Source organism: Tachypleus tridentatus, chromosome 2, assembly GCF_004210375.1.
Source record: "Tachypleus tridentatus isolate NWPU-2018 chromosome 2, ASM421037v1, whole genome shotgun sequence".
NCBI lineage: Eukaryota > Metazoa > Arthropoda > Merostomata > Xiphosura > Limulidae > Tachypleus > Tachypleus tridentatus.
Window position 1 is genome coordinate 56,696,868 of NC_134826.1, and position 21,515 is coordinate 56,718,382.

At 33.5% G+C, this 21,515-nt stretch overlaps 1 protein-coding gene across 1 annotated transcript in view; it reads left to right on the plus strand.

Annotated features, from left to right (window-relative positions):
• Positions 1-384: 384 nt before the first annotated feature.
• LOC143243903 (cyclic nucleotide-gated channel rod photoreceptor subunit alpha-like) overlaps positions 385-21,515 on the plus strand; it is a 188,239-nt gene continuing 167,108 nt past the window's right edge. The window contains exon 1 of the mRNA XM_076487672.1: positions 385-1,918. Within this exon, the coding sequence (XP_076343787.1) occupies positions 607-1,918 (1,312 nt within the window). The 5' untranslated portion in view covers positions 385-606. The remainder of the gene's footprint in view (positions 1,919-21,515) is intronic.

Consider the following 21,515-nt stretch of genomic DNA (forward strand, 5'->3'; position numbering starts at 1 on the left):
ATGTATGTTTTTGCTTAATATTTTACAGTCACATAAATATAAGGAAGTAGTTGGCCTAATGCCTACCAAACGATGGTAAATTCAAATTCGACGCTTATGTATAATACAGTGAGAGTTAAAACTAAATATTTGATAAATACAACAAATAGCGAAAATGTAAAATTTGTCAGTTTATGTGATAAAAATGGACATACAAACATAAAAGATGCTGGATTTGGAAATACTAATTGTTTATTAAATAGTTTGTACTAGTACGAACTAGTATTTTAATGTCAATGGTTATTTCCCATTTATAACCTCCATAGATGTAGGTGACAAAGTATACATATATGAACGAAACTTTCTAGTAATATAAAACAATTATGGCTTTAGATCTGATATAATTCCTCTTGTGAAAAATAATGTTCTTTAAATCATCAACTTAAAACTAGTAAAATTTTTACAGATAATTTTAATAGCAATTATCAGAACACGTGTTCAGGTATTGAGTGTCACGTTCAGTTTAAGCTAGTCAAGCTAACAGCAATGCACGTTCAACTATTTAATGCCACGTTTAGATTGGGTTTACAGCCTTTTGCATGTTACATCCTGTAAAAACTAAAGAGTATGAAACGAATCTCTGTACCAACTATACGGTATAGCCGCGAAACAGGAAAGACAGTGAAATACACTCCTTGTTCTAAACATGATTTAAAAGTGGGAGACGACCTGGATGAAATAGCTGTTATAAGCAACGCTGCACCTGAAAACGTCAGGTATGGTAGTGGAACTCTAACCGCGAACGGGCCACGTGTGGTGCCGGGAATTGTAGCGTCTGCCGGAATGGAACACTCTCGTCTCGTTAATGAAAAGAGAAGTGCGAGCAGTACTCGTCTCCCGATATCTTCACCTCTCTACACCACGAAATCATTTGAACATTTAAAATCAAAGTCTGCTTCAAGGCAAAGCCTGCTGGAAACAATGAGCAGCAAACTACACGGTAGAGACCATAAACAGCGATCACGGGAATCTATTACTTTTAGCAACAAAGGACACTTAGGGTCGGAACTGGAGATTTCTCGAAAAGTGAGAGAGCATCGACGGAAAGAAATCAAGCGAGAATTTGAAAAATGGGAAACGTCTACTTCAAGCAGCGAAAAGGGTGGCTGTGAATGGACAGTTGTTTTCGATCCGTCAGGCAGTTTGTCCTACTACTGGTCCATGGTTGTAAGTGTTGCTTTTCTCTATAATTTCTGGGTAGTGATCTTTCGGTTTGCCTTTAATGAAATAAAAGCGAATACCATTGTGGCCTGGTTAACCTTAGATTACTTTGCGGACATTCTGTATGCTTTAGATATTGTTTTTCATTTTCGTACTGGATATCTGGAAGAAGGAGTACTACAGACAGACACGAGTAAACTTCGCCAACATTATATGAATTCAACTCTATTTTATATTGACTGTTTATGTCTCTTGCCTATCGACTTCCTATACATTTTCGTTGGATTTAACTCTGTTCTTCGCTGTCTTCGACTGGTAAAACTTTATAGGTTTTGGGCATTTCTGGATCGAACTGAGCGACATACAAACTACCCAAATGTCTTTCGAACAGTGATTCTGATTCATTATGTTCTCGTAATCTTCCACTGGAACGCTTGTCTATTTCATATTATATCAGTTAATGGAGGATTTGGTACACGTGACTGGTTTAACCCTCGCGATCAAAACTGCAGTGATGTCGTGTGTAAATATCTTCGTTCTTTTTATTGGAGTACCTTAGCATTGACTACTATTGGAGATCTGCCAAGCCCCCGAACCAAAGGAGAATACCTTTTCCTCGTCGTTGAGCTAGTCTTTGGCTTGTTCCTTTTTGCTGCTGTGTTGGGCCATGTGGCTAACATAGTTACGAACGTCAGTACAGCAAGGAAGGAGTTTCAAGGTAAACACTTTACTTATATTGCTTTCGAAATATTTGTATTCGTACCATTGACGTCAATTTCATACCTAGTATGTATAACTTCACTGTTTATTGTTGTATTTTAAACTCTCGCTCGAGGAGGCCTTAGACAGCTCAGTTACGCAATGAAAATTGTTTAAAATATTTTGATTATGTTTACGTTTTCTTACGTGTTTTTTTCATTTTACTTGGAACGAATGCACATTAATATAAGATAGACTTTGCAAACAATTTTAGACATTTCACTCGTTAATCATAGTATATAATACACCGAAAATAAATTTATAAATAATAACTCTCAGTGTAATGCATCCAGTCAAATGGATTTATATGTTTCATACATTTTGTGAATATTTAACACTTTTCTAATCTTCCCTTAAGACATTTTTTATACATACTAAAGGTATGAATCGAACTTTATGGCACCAAACGAGGGACACAGCAAAATTTCAAAGGCCTCAACGGTGCATCATTTGTTTTAATATTATAAACTTGTTGCAGTCGACGCCTGAATTGTAACTTTCGGTTTTAACTCAAATGACAGAGGAATGACTTTTTCTGTCTCAGAATATAAAACAAACACCGAGTGTACAAAATATAATAAATATTAATTTACATTTGTATTGTTATGTCATAAGAAATCATAGTGTAAGGCGACATTATTCATGGCATCTTAGTCTTAACAATGTATTTTATTTGAATACAACACTTGTTTTATTGCAAGGATAAACCTTAGAATAAAATGCGATAAATATTTGTTCCTACAGTGGATTAGATATTTAACGAAAAAACAACTTGGTATGTTTTATTCAGTTCACTGTTGTTTTTTCTAACTTGTTTAATTTGTAGAATGAGAGCATGGCTTCAATATTCAGCGTTAATAATAAAATGTTTTGCCTTTCATAGATTACCATGCATTAGATAAAACACACGAATATCCTTGTCGCGTCTTTAGTTATCTAAGTCTATGAACTTCGTGATTCATGTAATATAAATCAAAATGGTGTAGTGACACTGAAAACAAACCATTACTAAGTTATTGGTATTTGAAAATTAGTTATTTTTTTAAATGCTACGTGTAACTAATAATATAAATAGAGTTGAATTCTCTGCGTTTCGATGAATAACAATATTGTTATTCTAAACTATTTCATCAGTTCACTTTCTAATTATTTTCATTGTTGAATATACTAATAGTTCAATGAAGAACAACTGAGAGTAGAAACAATAAACATGAAACTTTCAAACTGTTGTTTAAACTTGGTTTATCAGCTAATAAAGACAGTTGTTTATCATTAACTCGAAGAGTTTTTGCGGCTCTAGTAAATATATGTTTTATAATTGCTTCACACTTCTTGATAAATAAATATATATATATATTACGTGTGTGTGCGCGTATATTTTTCGTATAGCAAAGCCACAAAGGGCTGTCTGCTCAGCCCACCGAGGGGAATCGAACTCCTGATTTTAGCGTTGTAAATCCGGAGACATGCCGCTGTACTAGCGGGGAGCATATATATTACGAGAAACATTATTATATTCAACATTTACATACTGCAACTATAAGTTTGTATATATTGCATACTAGCATAAAATACACAGGCTCCTTTGAAAGGTTCAATAACACACTCGTGAATTAGAACCCATTTACACTGGTCTTGTTCTGCCAATATTTTACTTCTTTAGATACACAAAGGGTTCTGTGTGAGAAAATAAAACCCATTAGAACAATATTCCGCTGTACCTGAGTAGGAGTATAGAATATCAGTTCTCTGTACCTGAGTAGAAGTATAGAACATCAGTCCACTGTACCTGAGTAGGAGTATAGAGCATCAGTCCGATGTACCTGAGTAGGAGTATAGAACATCAGTCCGCTGTACCTGAGTAGGAACAACGCATTTCTGAAAATATCTTGTACAGTTTCAAGCATGATGTCCCTGGGATCCCGACGTGGGCCAGGAACACAAAATTAACTTGCATTTTGATGTTCGTAAATCTTCCAGATCCCATCATGCTTGTTTCATTCCCCATTTTGAGCTCACCTCTCGTTCGCCTATAAAGTGTTTGATTTGATTTATTTATCTCTGAAACTGTAGGAATAGTTTACGAACAAATAAACAAATAATTTAACACGCTCATAAACACACAAGAACAGTATACTCTATGCAACATTTTCATCCTTAACTTACTGAACTAAGACATGACCAACCTACTCAGGATAAGTTAAATTAAGTTTTCATTAGTTTGTTTAATGTAAAAGCATTGTATATCTACTTTATTTTAAGCATATGTTCCAACTGTTTTTGTACATGAAAAATATCCATGGGAAGCGATATGAAATATTAATATTTTTTTTATTTTTTTGAGTATCTGACATAAATTTATCTTTAATTAAATAAAATAATTATACAATTAAATATTACCAGTTTTATCATTCAAAGTATAAAAAAATTAAAATTTCTGTTTTTTTTTTGCAAGTCTGGTGTTTGCACAAAGTAGAATAATGACAAAGATTTTGATATCGGGTACGTTATATATTTTTACAAGCGATTTTTAATGATATAATATTCATATGGAATTCGACCCGGCATGGCCAGGTGGTTAAAGCACTCGACTCGTAATATTAGGGTCGTGGTTTCGAATCCCCGTCACCTCAAAAATGCTCGCCCTTTCAGCCATTGGGGCGTTATTACGTAACGGTCAATCCCACTATTCGCTGGTAAAACAGTAGCCTAATAGTTGGCGGTGGTGGGGATGACTAGCTGCCTTCCTTCTAGTCTTACACTTATAAATTAGGGACGGCTAACGTAGATAGCCCTTGTGTAGCCTTGCGCGAAATTATAAAACAAACAAACCTATGGAATACTTCTCACAGCCGTAAAAATACAATTTTAAACAAAAGCAAGAGTTAACGTTGCGGCAAGATCGAACACTTAAGTAATAACTTAAGAGCTTAACTCAGTTACGTAATATAATTAGTCTTGAGACTTATTCTATGTGCTGAAAAATATATATAAAAACGTATGTGTGTGTATATATTATTATTATTACACCGAAAGTAAACTTTTAACAAAATATTTCATAGCAATTTGCGTCTGTTTTTGTTGTTAACCATTGACAGAGTAAATAAACATTGTGTTAAGTATAACAGTCAATTAAGAAATGTATAAATACATATACAATAACTAAAGGTTAGCAAACAATATTTGTTGTATCGTTCTACATAGCTAATTGAAGTTTTGTTTGTTTTTAATTTCGCGCAAAGCTACATGAGGGCTATCTGCGCTAACCGTTCCTAATTTAGCAGTGTAAGACTAGAGGGAAGACAGGTAATCATCATCACCCGCCGCCAACCTTTGGACTACTCTTTTACCAACGAATAGTGGGATTGACCGTAACATTATAACGCCCCAATGGCTGAAAGGGCGAGCATGTTTGGTGTGGCCGGGATTCGAACCTCCAACCTTCAGATTACGAGTCGAGTGCCCTAACTACCTGACCATGCTGGGTCTACCTGAAATTAAAAGATAACGTTTATTATCTCGTGGGTCATAGTTAGGAAGGTAAATTCGTTTCTAAAATAGCGAAGTAAGCACGTAGAATATATCTTTTTTTGTTTTTACTTAAATAATAAATTGTTCAACGATCAAAAGCAAACTTTTCGACTTGCATATAAATCTCGGTTTCTCGACCGTAAAGTTTGTACAATACTTATTTAATATTGCGAGAATCCTCAAGAACTATGATTGTTTTTGTATTGTTTAGTTGGTCAGTATTGATATGAAAAGGTTAAAATATGAATATAGAAATGTTCAGTGTTTCATTTGTTTCATAAAGAATCTCTCTATGGAAATAAGTCACCCTTTTTTATTATTTAAGATGGGGATATAAACAGAGTGATTATAAGAACGTTATCTTAATAACAACCATATCCATCACGTCTCTAAAGAAGCCTATCCATAACCATCAAACATGGATCATGTAATTTGAAATCTCACTGTCGTCGTTCTACATAACAAGTTATTCCTTATACGTTTTCCCCATGAGCTTTAAGAACAACATGAAACTAATTTATGACTTGCAGGATAATTTCTTATATTTTCTATAACTATTAATCTGAAAATATGTTTATGTTAATAAGAGCTTGTTTATGTACTGACACTTAATTCTTGGAATATAAAGAGATGTCTTGTTTATATGTGAATACAAACATGTGAAGTTTTCGTTTCCCTTAGGATTGGTGGTCGTGAAACAGGCTCCTAATAACTGTACTAAGATATAATTACCGATTAGTGACATATGTTGTGCTTGGTAATCTAAAGCTGTTTAAACATCTGCTAAGAGAAACTTGTCTACTGCCTACATTGTATGTGTTTTTTTTCTACTTGCGTTGTACGCAATATTTCATACGATACTTTTCACTCCTGTCGTTCAGAGTCATGTGTCATACAGCGCTGTCACAATTGTCACTTAGGAGCATAACAAGAAGGAACTTACTAATGCACGACCGACTCGTGCTCGATTTTTATTTATTTATTTATGTTTTGCTGTGTTGAAAGTCGATATTCAGCTACAGTATAAGCCTCAAGTATCTTGTTTCTGTTACCACCAAATGCATTAACGTTGGTACAAGAATACGGTATCCTTTATCATAAATGACGATGTCAATGTTCACTTTCATGCTAGTGTAAGCAACGTGGAGTCTCGTGAGATCTGTTACTTGTGTATATACATTCTAACGGTGGTGCGGGTTTGTTGTGAAAATTAAATAGAGGTTATACTAAAAATTGACAAGTTTTAGGACAATAAATTCATATATTCTATTAACTGATATCCTACATTATAATGACGACCCCAGTATCAAACATAACTTTCTTTTTTTTTAACTCGCATACTTACAAACGTGTGAATTCCTTAATGGTTACGTTCCACTTTACATCACTAGAAAATTCTGTTTTTTATAACCATGATACTTTTACAAATATTGTTTTATACTCAAACATAATATAAATAGCTGTAATTTTTAAATAGGTATGAAGTAAACATTGCTTTAAAAAATTTTGTACTCATCAAAATATTAAATCAGTGAAAAATTTGCATTTTAAATTATTCTTTCCATTACTTAAAAGTTTTTAGTATCAATATACTTTACACAAATTCATAATAAGTTGATGTAGGATTCATCCTGTATTATAAATAATTAAGTGCTTGCTATTTTCAAAAACAAATGCAGTCACTTAGAGTTTAGTAGTAGGGGTTTAAGGCCTGGCATGGCCTATCGCGTTAAGGCGTAATCTGAGGGTCGCGGGTTCGCGCCCGAGTCGCGCCAAACATGCTCGCCCTCCCAGCCGTAGGGGCGTTATAATGTGACGGTCAATCCCACTATTCGTTGGTAAAAGAGTAGCCCAAGAGTTGGCGGTGGGTGGTGATGACTAGCTGCCTTCCCTCTAGTCTTACACTGCTAAATTAGGGACGGCTAGCACAGATAGCCCTCGAGTAACTTTGTGCAAAATTCCAAAAAAAACACAAAAAAAAACAATAGTAGGGTTTAAACACATCTTTGAAAAATAAATAAAAATAGGTTTTAACTTGCAGCCATCTTTCTCAACACATTTTATGTCTCCAATCTTATTTTATCACCTTTGTTGCCACTTTGGCCATTATAATACACAACATGGATTATTAAAAAAAAATCATCTCTACAGAATAAATAATTACCTTTGTTTACATATGAGCTAGTTAATAGAGTGTAATATGATATTAAAAATATTACCTTGTTGTTGTTTTTCAAATATAGGTTTATTTTGTTTAGAATTAAGCACAAAGCTACACAATGGGGTATCGATGCTCTGCACATCACTGGTATCGAAACCCGGTTTCGAGCGGTGCGCTGTGGTACTGGGAACAAATAGAATGAGAGAAAAATAAATAAATATTACATAACTTTTATATTTTCTTTTTGCAGTTTTAATTGTGTTTCATAATGTATTTCATGTACACAAACTATAATTTACTCTGTTAGAAGAAGTCATCTGATTCTCTGATTGGGGTCTTCTACTAGTTCAACGGTGATGGGCATAGAGCAGACACCACATTATGTAGCTTTGCGCTTAACAAAATGTATTGATTCAATAAACTTCGGTCTGTTTGTGAACATCAAATGTCTATGATGAATAGAAGACTAATATTACATAATTACTTCTATGTTGTTATTTTATGTACACAAACGATAAGCGTTCTGGCAATAACTAATTTGTTTTTTACAATGTTTGAATGCTATCCTACGACTTGAAAAATACTCAACTTGTATCCTCATGCGATTTCTTTCAAAACCACAATAAAATTATTAGGAATAAAAATTTGCGAGACATTTACAATATGAATAAAATACTATTAATCACTAAACTTCAATGGCAAGGCTACAGAAGGTACAATATCCAGAAGTAACAGCCGGACTTACAACCTGTGCATTTTGCTTGTCTTGAGAAGCATTGTTATAAGACAAAGGGTTGTAGCCGACCAAGAATTGCCACAATAATATCTAATCCATTCTATAAGCACTTGAGAAATTAGTTAATGAATGCAAACACTCAACTCAATAAATTCCGGGTCAATGAGGGCAATTCCAAAGTAGAAAATATATGTAAACTGGAAAATAAAAAGAATATTGAGTGGTCAAGGTAGATAAATATTAGCACCGAGATTTGAAGGGAAAATTCAGAAATGGCCAATATAGTAAATGTTTTAGAATGGATATAAGACCACTGATCATATCAATTGATCGTTCAATGATGGCAGACGTGACTACATGGACGGAGGCCGTGAGGAGGACTGGAGTTTCAGTACTTAACTGACTATCGGAAAAAGCACGGGGCAGAACAAACAAGGGTGCATCTGTCTTAATAATCAGTAACAGTGAAAAACTTGATGATACCCCTGACAGACTCCTTAAACCAACTTCATCAAAAAATTGAAGGCAAGTTCGGTTCAAGTGGGTAAAAAAACCTTTAGGTCAATCTGATAAAGATTTGTATTTTAGGTCACAGCGGCATATCATTCAATGAGAAAGAGTATCAACTAGTTGGTAAAGTACAGCCCTTGAGCGACCTGTTAATAATTTTAAAATTATATCGTCTGTGAAACATAAAGACTAAGGGAAAGAAAACAAAACAACATTTAACACTAAGAATGGAGAAAAGAGGGCAAAAGTGTGTATTTTAACATATGTGTGAGAACTAGTTAAATGACACTTAATTAAAAATTATAATAAAAAGCCCTTGAGCAGATTATTTTATGGCTGTTTTAGTAGACGTAAAGCAAATCATCTTATTTCTATTAAATATTTATTTGGTGTTAAAAAGTAAAACTAATTATTATTATAAATAATACATCAAAATTAACAACAATAAAAGATATAGGATACAAGTGTTTTTCTGCAAGCTGTATATCTTCCCTTTAGTATGGAGTTCGGAATTAGAAACAGCGTAATGCTACATTGATTGCACACATACAAATACGACTCCATAATTGTGTTTTGGTATGCAGTAATTTACATAGCGTGCAAATCAATAAATAACTTTGAAGATTTGAAAACTAGTTATGAGATTTCAATTTGAAAACCTACATAGGGTAGAAAATGGAAAAGTAACAGGTTAATTTATATCCTGTGTCATCCTGTGCATTTTAGTTGTCTTGAGAAGCATTGTTACATTTAACAAAGAATTCTAGCCGACCAAGAACCACCACAATAATGTCGCATTTACTCTATAAGCAATTGAGAGATTAATAAATATTGTAAACACCCAAATAAGAATTTCAGGGTCAGATATTTTATATACACTAAAATGCAGCAAATATTATTAGTACTTTTTAACACTCAGTAACGTAGTAGTAAGTATTAGGTTGTCCAGAAATAAATTTCGTTTTTGAACTGCGAAGTTTGGAAAAGTATGAACCAGTGTTTTAATGTAAGTAATCACCAATTGCTTCAACACACTTTTGTCAACGTGTAACGATGCCCCTGTAGTAGAAATCAGAGGTTTTCTATGATCAATGAACTTTCTTAAAGCTTCTTCTGCAGGTGTCTGGTTTTCAAATTGTTAGAGCATTATGCTTTGCAGGTCTCATAACGCCGATTTTGTTCTTCTTCAGTCAGCTCATGCAGAACCCACTTATCAAACTTTTTCGTCTTTCCAATCGCATTCAGGTGGTTGGCAATGTTTTGTTTGCATGTGCCTAGCTTTTCTGCAAGCTCATGTACTGTTGTACGAGGGTCTGTCTCAACTACTTCCCATAATGTGCTTTTATCTAAGGATTGCTTCCTTCCACGACCTTCGTGGTCTTTAAAACTTTCATTTCCATGTCGAAACCTGTACGTTAAGTAACAGATCCATGGCCGAATGCCTAGTTGGTGTTCCCTGTAGTTTCGGTAGCTTTTCGTCCAAGTTTGAAGTCGTAGAGGAAAATGAGACGAAAGTCCTTCTTGTTCATGCTGCCTTGGTGGTTGCGAAATTTACTCTTAGTAGAGTTGAAACAGCAAATAATGAGGACAGCTTGTAAGTGACAAACGTTGGATTAAACCAACCAACCAACGATAAGTTACTCAATATTCAGCTTTTAAATATCATCGTGAGAATTCCGACATCTATTTTTGGAAAACCCATAAAATAACATTAACATTTGAATATACACCATTGTTATTATAAATCAGATTGAAAATGGACATTCCGCATTAATTTAGTGAGAATTTATTGAGACAGATCAATTCATATAAAAAGGGCACCCTTTACTAAAGTATATATTATCAATATTCTCCAAGGTGAATGTCTTATTAATTTATATAATTTCTGAGAACATGTACAGTAATGTATTCTTACATTCTTTCCCTCTTCCCTAAATGGTACAGCGAAATGGCTGAAGACTTACAACCGGATTTCGATAAATTATCTTTCCTAATACCTATACTTAGACATTACCTTAATAAATATATAAAGAAGTTGAATTGTTGTGGTGACAACTAGTACATTAAGCACGATTTAATCATAGAGGTTATGTTATGAAGGAATAACATGTTTCCCAGCATGAAGTTTAATAATAAAATAATAACACGTTTGACAGCGTGAAGACAGCTGTAAGAAATAAGATTACCACTTTCCGGTTTCCATTTGAAGTATATAAAGTGTCTACTTTCTGGCACCTATACAAGTCCCAAATTTTATTATGGTTTCTAGAAATACGTTACTCAGAGAAACGTTCTTGCTTTATTTAGCTGTAATATATATAATATCCGTGATGTTTTTTACTTTCATAATACAGGCATCGAACTTTCAGAATACGGATGGTTAAGTCAACCTTCTCTTCCTGTCAGCTACTAAACCTACTTAACTAGAAACTTTAGCGTGATAGTGTGGGCACTATATTTTTTATAAAACGGCAAGTGTTTATGTATGACGATAGACAGGTTCGTAGTTAGACCTAAAAGTGATCGAATTCAGTTTACCTCGAAGGCGGGAAAGTGTTGAAACGATAAGTCTATGTATCATCTACAATTATACTATATTATTCCTTCAAATTGATTAAGAAGTGGAAACATTATATGTATCTGAATGTGTGCTATCTCTTATTTCATTAAACACTCCCCTTGTTTACTTACAAGCGCGAAAGATCTTTATCACAAATCTGAAATATGAACATTTCTTAGATGGAAAAATGCGTCAATATTTATTTATACATGTATCGGATATTACTTAGAATTTAATCTACACGAAGAGTTGTAAGATATGCTAATGCTTTGAAAGTCCTTTATATCACTCTAAAACACATGCTGATGTAATATTCTATCTTATTTTCAGCTCTCTGAAGTTTCCAAGTTGTTATGTGTAACGTTTTAGGAAAATATCTCACCAGGATATACGGGTTATTTTATTTATGAGTGAAAGTAAGATATCCTCATTATCAAGTTAAACGAGGCAGGATATACATGTAGGAGAAAGATTTTGCTTTCTATTTTATTTCTTTGCTTTTGTCTTGCATTTAAAATGTTTGCGCTTCAGTTGTTGTGGATTACAAAATGTTTTTAATGTGTTGCTGCTTGTGTTTTTATAATACTGTAGCTTAAAATTACGAACTTACACTCTATGAGTAGACGAATATAAACGTCCTCAGTGATGTAACTGTATGTCTACGGACTTACCACCCTAGAAACCGGGTTTTAATACTCGTAGTAAGTAGAGCACAGATAGCCCATTGTGTAACTGTGTGCTGAACTTCAAACAAATAAACGAATATAAACCATTGTAAAATTAGTCATGTCTCGGATAATGCACTCTTTTCACAGACTTAAACTACGATCGGTGTTGAGTGTTTACTCAGGGATAAATCTATTCTTGTAAGTATTATGAGTTATATCAACAACGCATGTGTAAAACCACTGTTTTATTTATCCTATCTCAGTGAGAGAAAAGGCATTTTTATAAAGAACATAGAGTTGAGAAATTTAATTTCATGACCATTCCTTCCATTAAAGTTTCACATAGCTATTGGTTAATTTTGTCACGATGGAACTTTAAAAGCGAGATCGAACACTTGTTAGAAGAGAGTTTAAGATCTTAATCGATCAAACTTGTATGCAGTATTATTGTTAATAACGACCTGTAAAATCCTGATACACTTGTGTAATTCTACATGAAATTATTAAACTAAGATAAAATTCTGAACAAAGTACACAGACACTGAAGAAAAGTTACATGCCTAACCTGTCTTTATTTAGTGTTCGGTGGTTCGTAAAAGAACATGCAGTTTTTTCATACAAAGATTATCCGACCTTTACTTTCTTTCTACTATGGAAAAGGTAAAAAGACAGTTGCTTCTGGTCATGTTGTAAGGTTTGTCATCTGTCCCTCTTGCACGTCTTTATCTGTCATACTGTCAGTTAAAACAAAAATCAGTGTTCTCTTAAACGGCATATATTTCCTGCTGCACCTATACTTTATCATCATGTTTTCAATTTATTTATAAATTCTGAAAAGTCTCTTAAAGTGAAGAAATTAAATTTAGTACAAACTGGCCTCTCATACATAATTAATCTGAAGTTGTGACGACCATGAATAAATATATACTCTCATTGCAAAAAAATTTATCATCTGAGGCTATAATAAAACGGCCTGGTTAGGGCGTTCAATTTGTAACACTATGTAACGCAAATTTTGTTCCTGGATAGTATGTGTTATTTCGTAATTGCTTATGTTGCAAAAGTACAAAAATGGCCATTATTCCCTTCAAACTTTGCTTTTGTGACCTGGATAAGAACATTTAGAAATTAACCTGTTTTCTATGTAAAAACGGGCAAATTTGCAAATTTTCGTTCACATTAGGTCTAAATAAAATAACATATGAATCACGATTTACATGTATTTATACTAAAGTTACACAAGAATGTTTAGAAGTGAGTAATTTTTCGAGATTTGCGACTGTAATGTAAATCACTTTCACGTAACAGCCTCCAAGTATAGTCTCTTGTCATGTTTTCGTTACACCTCCCTTGGTAGCAGCGTTCAAAGTCCAGTATATCTTGGTGGAAGCGTTCGCCTTACTCCTCTGAGTGTGCTCCCATGTTCTCTTTTAATTTATCAAGATGAGCGTCAAGCATATGGACTTACAGGGACATCTTGCAACCCATTTTGCCGTAGTCCTTCACCAGAGCCTCAACCAATTCCACATAATTTTCGACTTTATGATTGCCCAAGAAGCCATGAACCACTGCGACAAAGCTGCCCCAAGCTTTTTTCTCTTCCTACTGAGCCTCTTGAGGAATTATGTGCACTCTAGGATCTTCTTTATTTGTGGTTCAACCAAGACACCAGCTTTGACCTATGCCTTAGACAGCTTAGGGAAGAAGTCTCGAAGGTGCTTGAAAATGGTGCAGACTCCTTCGTTATCAAGAGCTGTGACAAATTGTTTCGTAAGACCCAATTTTGTGTGCAATGGTGGAAACAAGACCTTCTGGAGGTCAGTGGCTCACACTTGACATCGTGCCTCCCCACAGAGAACTCAGTTCGTTGTGGCCAGCGCTTCCTGTTGTAGTGCGCTGCAGCTTCCTGATGCCATCTCTGATAAAATCAGATAGGTCTATGTTTTCACTTAGGCAGCTAGAACTAAACTGAAGTGGTGAGTGGTGAGCCCCTGTATATATATATTACTATGAAAAGTTCTAGAAAATTCTTGTAAGTTCTAGAACATTCTAGAAACTTCTTGAAAATTCTTTTAAGTTTGAGAAAATTCTCTATCAGCTACTCAGCACAGAATCTACCTAGAATGTTCTGGAAAATGGGTAAATTTAAAAATTTCATTATCCAGGTCACCAAAGCAAAGTTTGAAAAGAAAATAGGTCTTTTTCATTTAGTTTAAGCATAAGAAATTGGGAAATAACACTTTCTGCCCAGAAACAAGAAAAAGTAAATATGTAGTTACATAGTATAATCTGAGGGTCGCGGATTTGAATCCCTGTCACACCAAACATGCTCACCCTTTCAGTCGTGGGGGCGTTATAATGTTTTGGTCAATCCCACTATACGTTGGTAAAATAGTTGCCCAAGAGTTGGCGGTGGGTGACGATGACTACTCTACTAAATTAGGAACACCTAGCGTATATAGCCCTCGTGTAGCTTTGCGCGAAATTCAAAAAGCAAACTATAGTAAAACGTTTTCTGTAAAAATATGAAAGTACTAGATTTTAGTTTTGGTATATTTTATTTCTAGTATATATTATTTAATATATTTATAGCATTTCTTAGTTTTACAATTTTTGCACAGAGGGATAATTGTTTCTAATTTTAAAATGTTTAATCAAACGTTTTCGTGACGTCACCCTTTGCCTAGAACTCTACAAATATCTTCTTCGCCGCGATCGTAAATTGACAGAACTTTGAAATATGTATAACAACAGTAATAATTCCAGACTATACGTTTAATTTAAAGTTTGACTATAGTTGCCAGACAATGACTTAACACTTTCCAAGTAATTCGTGGTCTTAGTTCTGTTTCCACATCTGTCAGTCGTTTACGCTGTTTTTGTTTCTTTAGTAATTAAAAATCCATATTCGCAAGCGTAACAAGACATGTTTTTATATAAATAGTTCTTCTTATTTTGTTATTCTACTTTGATTAAAGACAGAGAATATTTTTTTTAATGCTTGCGATACCAATTTAAAACTTCATTGATTTTGTGAAGTCCAAGACCAAGGGGAATACAATTAATCAATAGCACATATTACCAAATCTTCGGTTTTACTTGTCTCATATTAAAATAGAGTTTGACCATCATTCCCGTATTGCTACCAGCAAGCTATCCGCAAACTTCTGTGGATATTAGGTGGTTCAGATATTTGAATATTTCTAACATAGTTTATCTATTTTTACCCATCGTCGTTCTTTTCACAGTCCCCTGTAGTCATGTTGTCACCTTTCACAACCAATGAAATTATATTATTTATCTTCCTACCTCGTATCTCGTGGCTCTTTCCAAAGAACGGTAGTTTCTGTTACTATAGTAACGCAAGCAGACAGGGATAATTCAGATGTACAGGAACGTGAAGTAAGTTCAGTTGAATATATGACTTGTTATTTTATCCTTTTACTCTGAAAGATGGGGTGTGGTTTACAGTTAAATATTCTGATAAAATATCCAGTTAAGAGGTTAAAATGTTAATAACACATATCAACGTAGTCTAACAAGATGGAACCAGTGAACTCAACAGTCAGTTTCTCCCGACATACGTAAAGAAAGTATATTACACGACTCACTTGGAAACCACTGTGCGTAGTAGAACTTAAATACACTCGTAAAAAAAAATATAATAAAAGATAAACTGACCCATCTGATTTGATTTTTCTTTTTTCAGATTTATTTCATCGTCAGGCACTAAGACGTGTTAAATTAAAATCAGGTATATAAGTTACACAGATAGATATATTATCATTTTAAAATATGTACAGAGATTGTAAATATATATTGTGGTAAATTTTTCAAAAAATGACGTTAGAGTATCTATATTATATGTAGTTCATGTCATCAAGCCGACTGATCATGAAGTTAGAAAACGTTCTATAAGACTTTTAGTATCAATAATTTTTATTCCTCATTGTTCTGTTAATATTTTATGTAACTTACATACCTAAGCAAAATTTGAGTTTGCGTTTTGTACTACTCGTCAAAAAGAAAATCTGTAACCATGGAAACTAAACTACAGGTAATTGGATCACGCCTGCTGAAGTCTAACTCCTATAACTTGTCCCGTCGTGACGCCTTTCACTTGCCATACATCCCATGCGTGTAATACGATCATGTCTGTAACATTCGACCTGGACGTATGTATGTCGTTTCGGATTACGATATTATACAAAACAGTCCAGAGATACTTTTTAATTTTAACGTCATTTATGTTTTGTCTGATTTTATGATTGTCTTTTCACTCATATGTCAAATTTTTATAGAAAAATAGTTACATATACGTTTGTATATATAAACTGGTATACGATAATTGCTTTTACTACTGCTTCTATTATTGGTTTTATCCTCACTGTATTTTAAGTTATTAATTTATCTTCATACAGAGATGTCAAAGTAATTACAAGGTTTTATTTTCACCTACATTTGACTAATATTTGTACATATATATTGAACTTTGAAAAAATTACACTTAAAACACATGTTTTATTTACTTATTTAATTTTCTAGTATTCTATAACACTTAATTGTTCAAAACTTTTTACCAGTATATTTGTTATTATATGATGCGAAGATTTTTAAATAATAATATAAATTTTGGGCGTTGTTGGGCGAAATTTGTTTGCTTGTTTTGAATTTCGCGCAAAGTTACACGAGGGCTATCTGCGCTAGTCGTTCTTAATTTAGCAGTGTAAGGCAGCTAGTCAAATATTCGTTGGTAAAAGAGTATCCCAAGTGTTGGCGGTGGGTGGTAATGATTAACTGCCTTACACTGCTAAATTAGGGACGGCTTGCGCAGATAGCCCTCGTGTAACATCGCACCAAATATTCTCACCCTTTCATTATAATGTGACGTGGATAAGAACCCGCGACCCTCAGATTACGAATCGAACACCGTAACCACCAGGCCATGCCGGGCCTCAGTAACGCTTCATTTTGCAGTGTATACTGTCGTGCCATGAATCACGAGAAATTTATATTATGCACTCTGTGGGCTACAGTTTGCACATATCATGTGGAACCGGAATTATTTCTGTTTATCGTTACACAGTTTCTACTTCTTGTAAAAAAAAAGAACTTTCGAGTAAGTGGTTGACAAACGTATTGGTTCAGGTATCAGATTCACTTCTAGTTGTGGTAAGGAGATAAAAATAGAAATTTATTATAAATTTATTTTAAAATATTTCTTATTCTTAATATTGGTTTTGTTTACAGTTGAAACAGAACACAGGAATAAATCTAGTGTAAAGTATGTGTGAATGTACGTATAACGTAGCGTACGATTCTTTTGAAGAAAGAGAATGGTATATTAACAGGAAAACTAAAGATGAATTTTGTAGCTTCATGTGTGTGTTTTACAGTTTGTTAGCAAAAAGAGTTTAGTCAAATGTAACATGTGTTTAAGCATATCTCCAGTAATTCTACAATAAATTAATTAAGAATAATTTGTCGGGATCATACAATATTAAAAACTGTGAAAATAGATATGCACAATTTTGTACATGTCGTTGAAAAATATGGAGATACAAAAAGATATGTATTATAAATTTATTTAAAAATACAAGTTATGATACTTGTCCACTAAAATGACATAACCGTTAAATAATTATTGTTTATCATATATTAAGTTATTCGTTTCTTGTAACTTTTTAAGTAACAACCTCATGATAATATTTTTTTATTTTTAAACACCAGAATTGTTGTTGTTCCATCACTGAATACTATCAATATTTTGTTGGTCAGATTAAGCTATATTTGTATTTAATCTTTTCTATGTGTTTAAATGGTGTATTAATTTATATAGCCGACCGACACCCTTTGTGTAGGCACAGAAGTGAGTGAAGATAACCAGGGTTTCCGTGAATCATTAGAAAGTGGGCATTTCGTGCTGGATATATCAAAATTTAAACATTTATTCCGTTCTGAGCATTTTTCTACAGTTAATTTGGTTGTTTATTTATTGATAGTTTTAACATTTAATATTTAATGTAGCAACACAACATTCGTAAGTGTAATTTGTAATCTGAACGCCAGGTAGGCTAATCGACCATATTAAATACCGCTGAGGTTCAGGTATAGTCGGCTCATACCTTAAACTACTAACCAGAATGGAGGCAGCCAGTTAGTAACAACTGCCATCTTGGTATTTGATGAAATAAATGTTCCCTTTATGACGCAACAACATTTAAAAATGTAAATGTGTTTTGTGGTATCACGTCTAGAAAGTGGAATTTGTATTTACTGAAAAAAGAAGTTGTAATAAAGGTTGAAAATTACGTTACAGTAGTATACACAACGCTGCATTAATTAACGATATAAACAACGGTGTATTAATTTACGTTGCTTTTTTTTGTGTGTGCGAACTACTTTCGCAGTTTTAGAGCTTTCATGATAAATCCTGACATACTGATTTCGGATGGAGGTGTTATTATTTATGTAACTTAACCCCATTCTCAAGAAGATTTGTCCGGAAAGTCATGGTGGGAAACTAATAGTGGATAACGCTTTAGAAAATAATCTTTGTACAAAGACTGAAGTTATGACGCGTGATGTTTTTAAGACAACTTTTTGGTTATTGAGGTGCTCAAAATTAAGCACGATTCTTGAACTTTACATAAATAGAAATATATTTGAATGTAAGAGAATTGTATGCGGAAAATTAGGATATTTAATATAACGAATGTTATTACATTTTAATATAAAAATTAACTTCAGTATCTCATTATTTTAAAGTATTGTGCAATGACGCATAGCTATGTAATGTGACTAGCACCTTATCTTTTGCTTTTGATCTAAAGATTTCGTAAGATTCTGAAACACATGAAAAAAATGACTGAAATTACCATGATTTGTGATGAAACCGTAATTCGAGTTCCTACCTAGACAAAGACCTTCAATCGCTTCTTTCGGATGTTTCTTTATAATTTCAGATGTTATCATGTGTATATGAGAAACACTTAGATTAAAACATTTTTTTCCTTTTTTTAATCCGTTAATGAAAAAGTGAAAATGTTATTAGATCAATAAAAACTGTAAATGCTGTCACGATTTCAACAACAGCTGCAAACAGTGTACTTACAGGCAAATAATTACAGTTTGTATTAATGCGTATATATTAGGTGGTTTTTAACGTGCAACTATTTACCATGTGATCCTGTTCACAATTATCACTTCATTAAATATTGTATTTCAACCTAAGCTGGTAAATAATGAAAAATTCAATATTTATGCAATGTTTATTATCTGCAATAATCCTTACTACATTTAAGGTAAACGAACGAGCAGAAACAACTACATTACTCAAGTATTTCTACCTTCTTAACGATGAATAAGTTATCTGTTGTAATAGCAATGCCATTGACATAGTGTCGTTTCTGTTTTACAGTAGTCGATAATAAAGATCAAATGTCACCCCAGAGCTCAAGTTTCTGTCTCACGATGCTTCACAATTGACACTATGAGCGACACTAATAACATTGTAATGAATAGCTGAGATAGCAATATATATATATATTTAATGCTAATTAATATCATGTGTAATTTGACACGTAGAATAATTGAAAGCAACAACAACGAAACGTTGTGAACTAATTATTCAAATTTCTTGGAGTAGAGTTTTTAACTAACGATTGTTTTAATATGGTATCCTAACTTAACGAGTCTCTTATAGGACTGTGTTGAAATGATTCACGAAAACTGAAGTAAGTCATTAAATTATTGAATATAAATATTAATATTTCGATTTGGGTTGAGAAAATTTTTTTACGTATAGGAGCGAATATAATAAATAATAATAATAAAATAAATAATATAAAATTATATATTCAAACATCTAAACACGCCCACTACATTCCGACACTCAGTTACATAACCCCTTTCAAACTTGTGGTCAGCTTCCGGTCAGTTATCTCTTTCTTTCTTTGTGAACCTGACGATGACCGAAGAAGGTCGAAACGTTTTTCGCTCCTCTACGTAAAAAAATTTTCTCAACCCAAACGAACCGTTTTTCATGTATATTTTTCTGTACAAATGTATTTTCTCGACATCACTGATTATTAATTTTGATTTATTTAGTATGTAAAAGACTTCAGTATTTCATTGATTAACGTGTAGCTTACATTGTTGATTTACTTAAAGTTTCTTTGATGGTTATGATATTTTATCTTTTGTCTCAGGCCAAACGTAGTCTTGTGTTCAGCATGTTGAATTATGAATTACAAAGTCCAAGGTTCGAGTCCTAATGTCACTGAACGTGTTTCTCCCTGTAATTTGTGGCTTCATTAGAGGGTCACATGCGACTGACTAACGAGATTGTCTGTCAGTCACGCTTGAAATACCGATTTTCTTACAAAGCTCTGATACTGTCACGCACCACAAACAGAAGACAAATATGGGAATGACTATCGAATCGAGTGAGCAAACTGAACAACAGAAAACGAAATATTAGAGCAAAATACTCAGAGACAATTGTATACTGAAACAGTGTTTTGCAGCACTTTTCAAGTATCATCTCAAAAGTAAATTAATAAACGATAAAACCAAAAAACAGCCTCTTTCTATTATCCGATATCAAATTATTCATCCAAAATTTCAATTTCTTGAGTTTTAATGCGTTCATAAAAGTACTGCAAAGAAAATCAAAATAAACAAATTTTATTACAAACAAATTCGCCACGTGAATAAAGTAACGCACTATTGTCGTTTGCCTTCAGTTGGGCGTGGCCAAGTAATTAGCTTCCTGAGAGTTCATGGTTCATGCTCATGGGTCTAGTATCCTTGAGCACGTGTTTGCGTAATAAGAAAGACTGTCAAAACCTACTATTCAGATAGAATTGTTGGTGTGTCTTGTTAACCAGCTTCACCTCTCTAGTCTTTTGGATCAAAATTAGGAATTGCTAATCAAGAAAAGCTGTTTGTAGCTTTACGCGTATTTCCGAAACAAACAGAAACGTTCGCTTTTGCTCGTGTAATCTACAAGACAGATTTCACAACTATGTGATAATTTTTCGACCAAGTGTCTAAATCCAAGATATATTAATTGCCGAAAGAATTCTTAATTTACACATAAACTTTATGAGATCACGTAGCAACTTATTTACATAATCAATAACTTTATAATGTGCTAGTGTAATGCACACATATATATTTTAATCACGTGGGTAAAATGCAGAGAAGCTAAATATGATAATTAAAAAATTTAAATTTTGTTGTATTTCAAATTGTCTAGAATATTTGACTTTAGGATACACAACCCTTATTTACAAACATTTCTACATTACGATACACAACCATTATTTATAGGGCCTGGCATGGCCTAGCGCGTAAGGCGTGCGACTCGTAATCCAAGGATCGCTG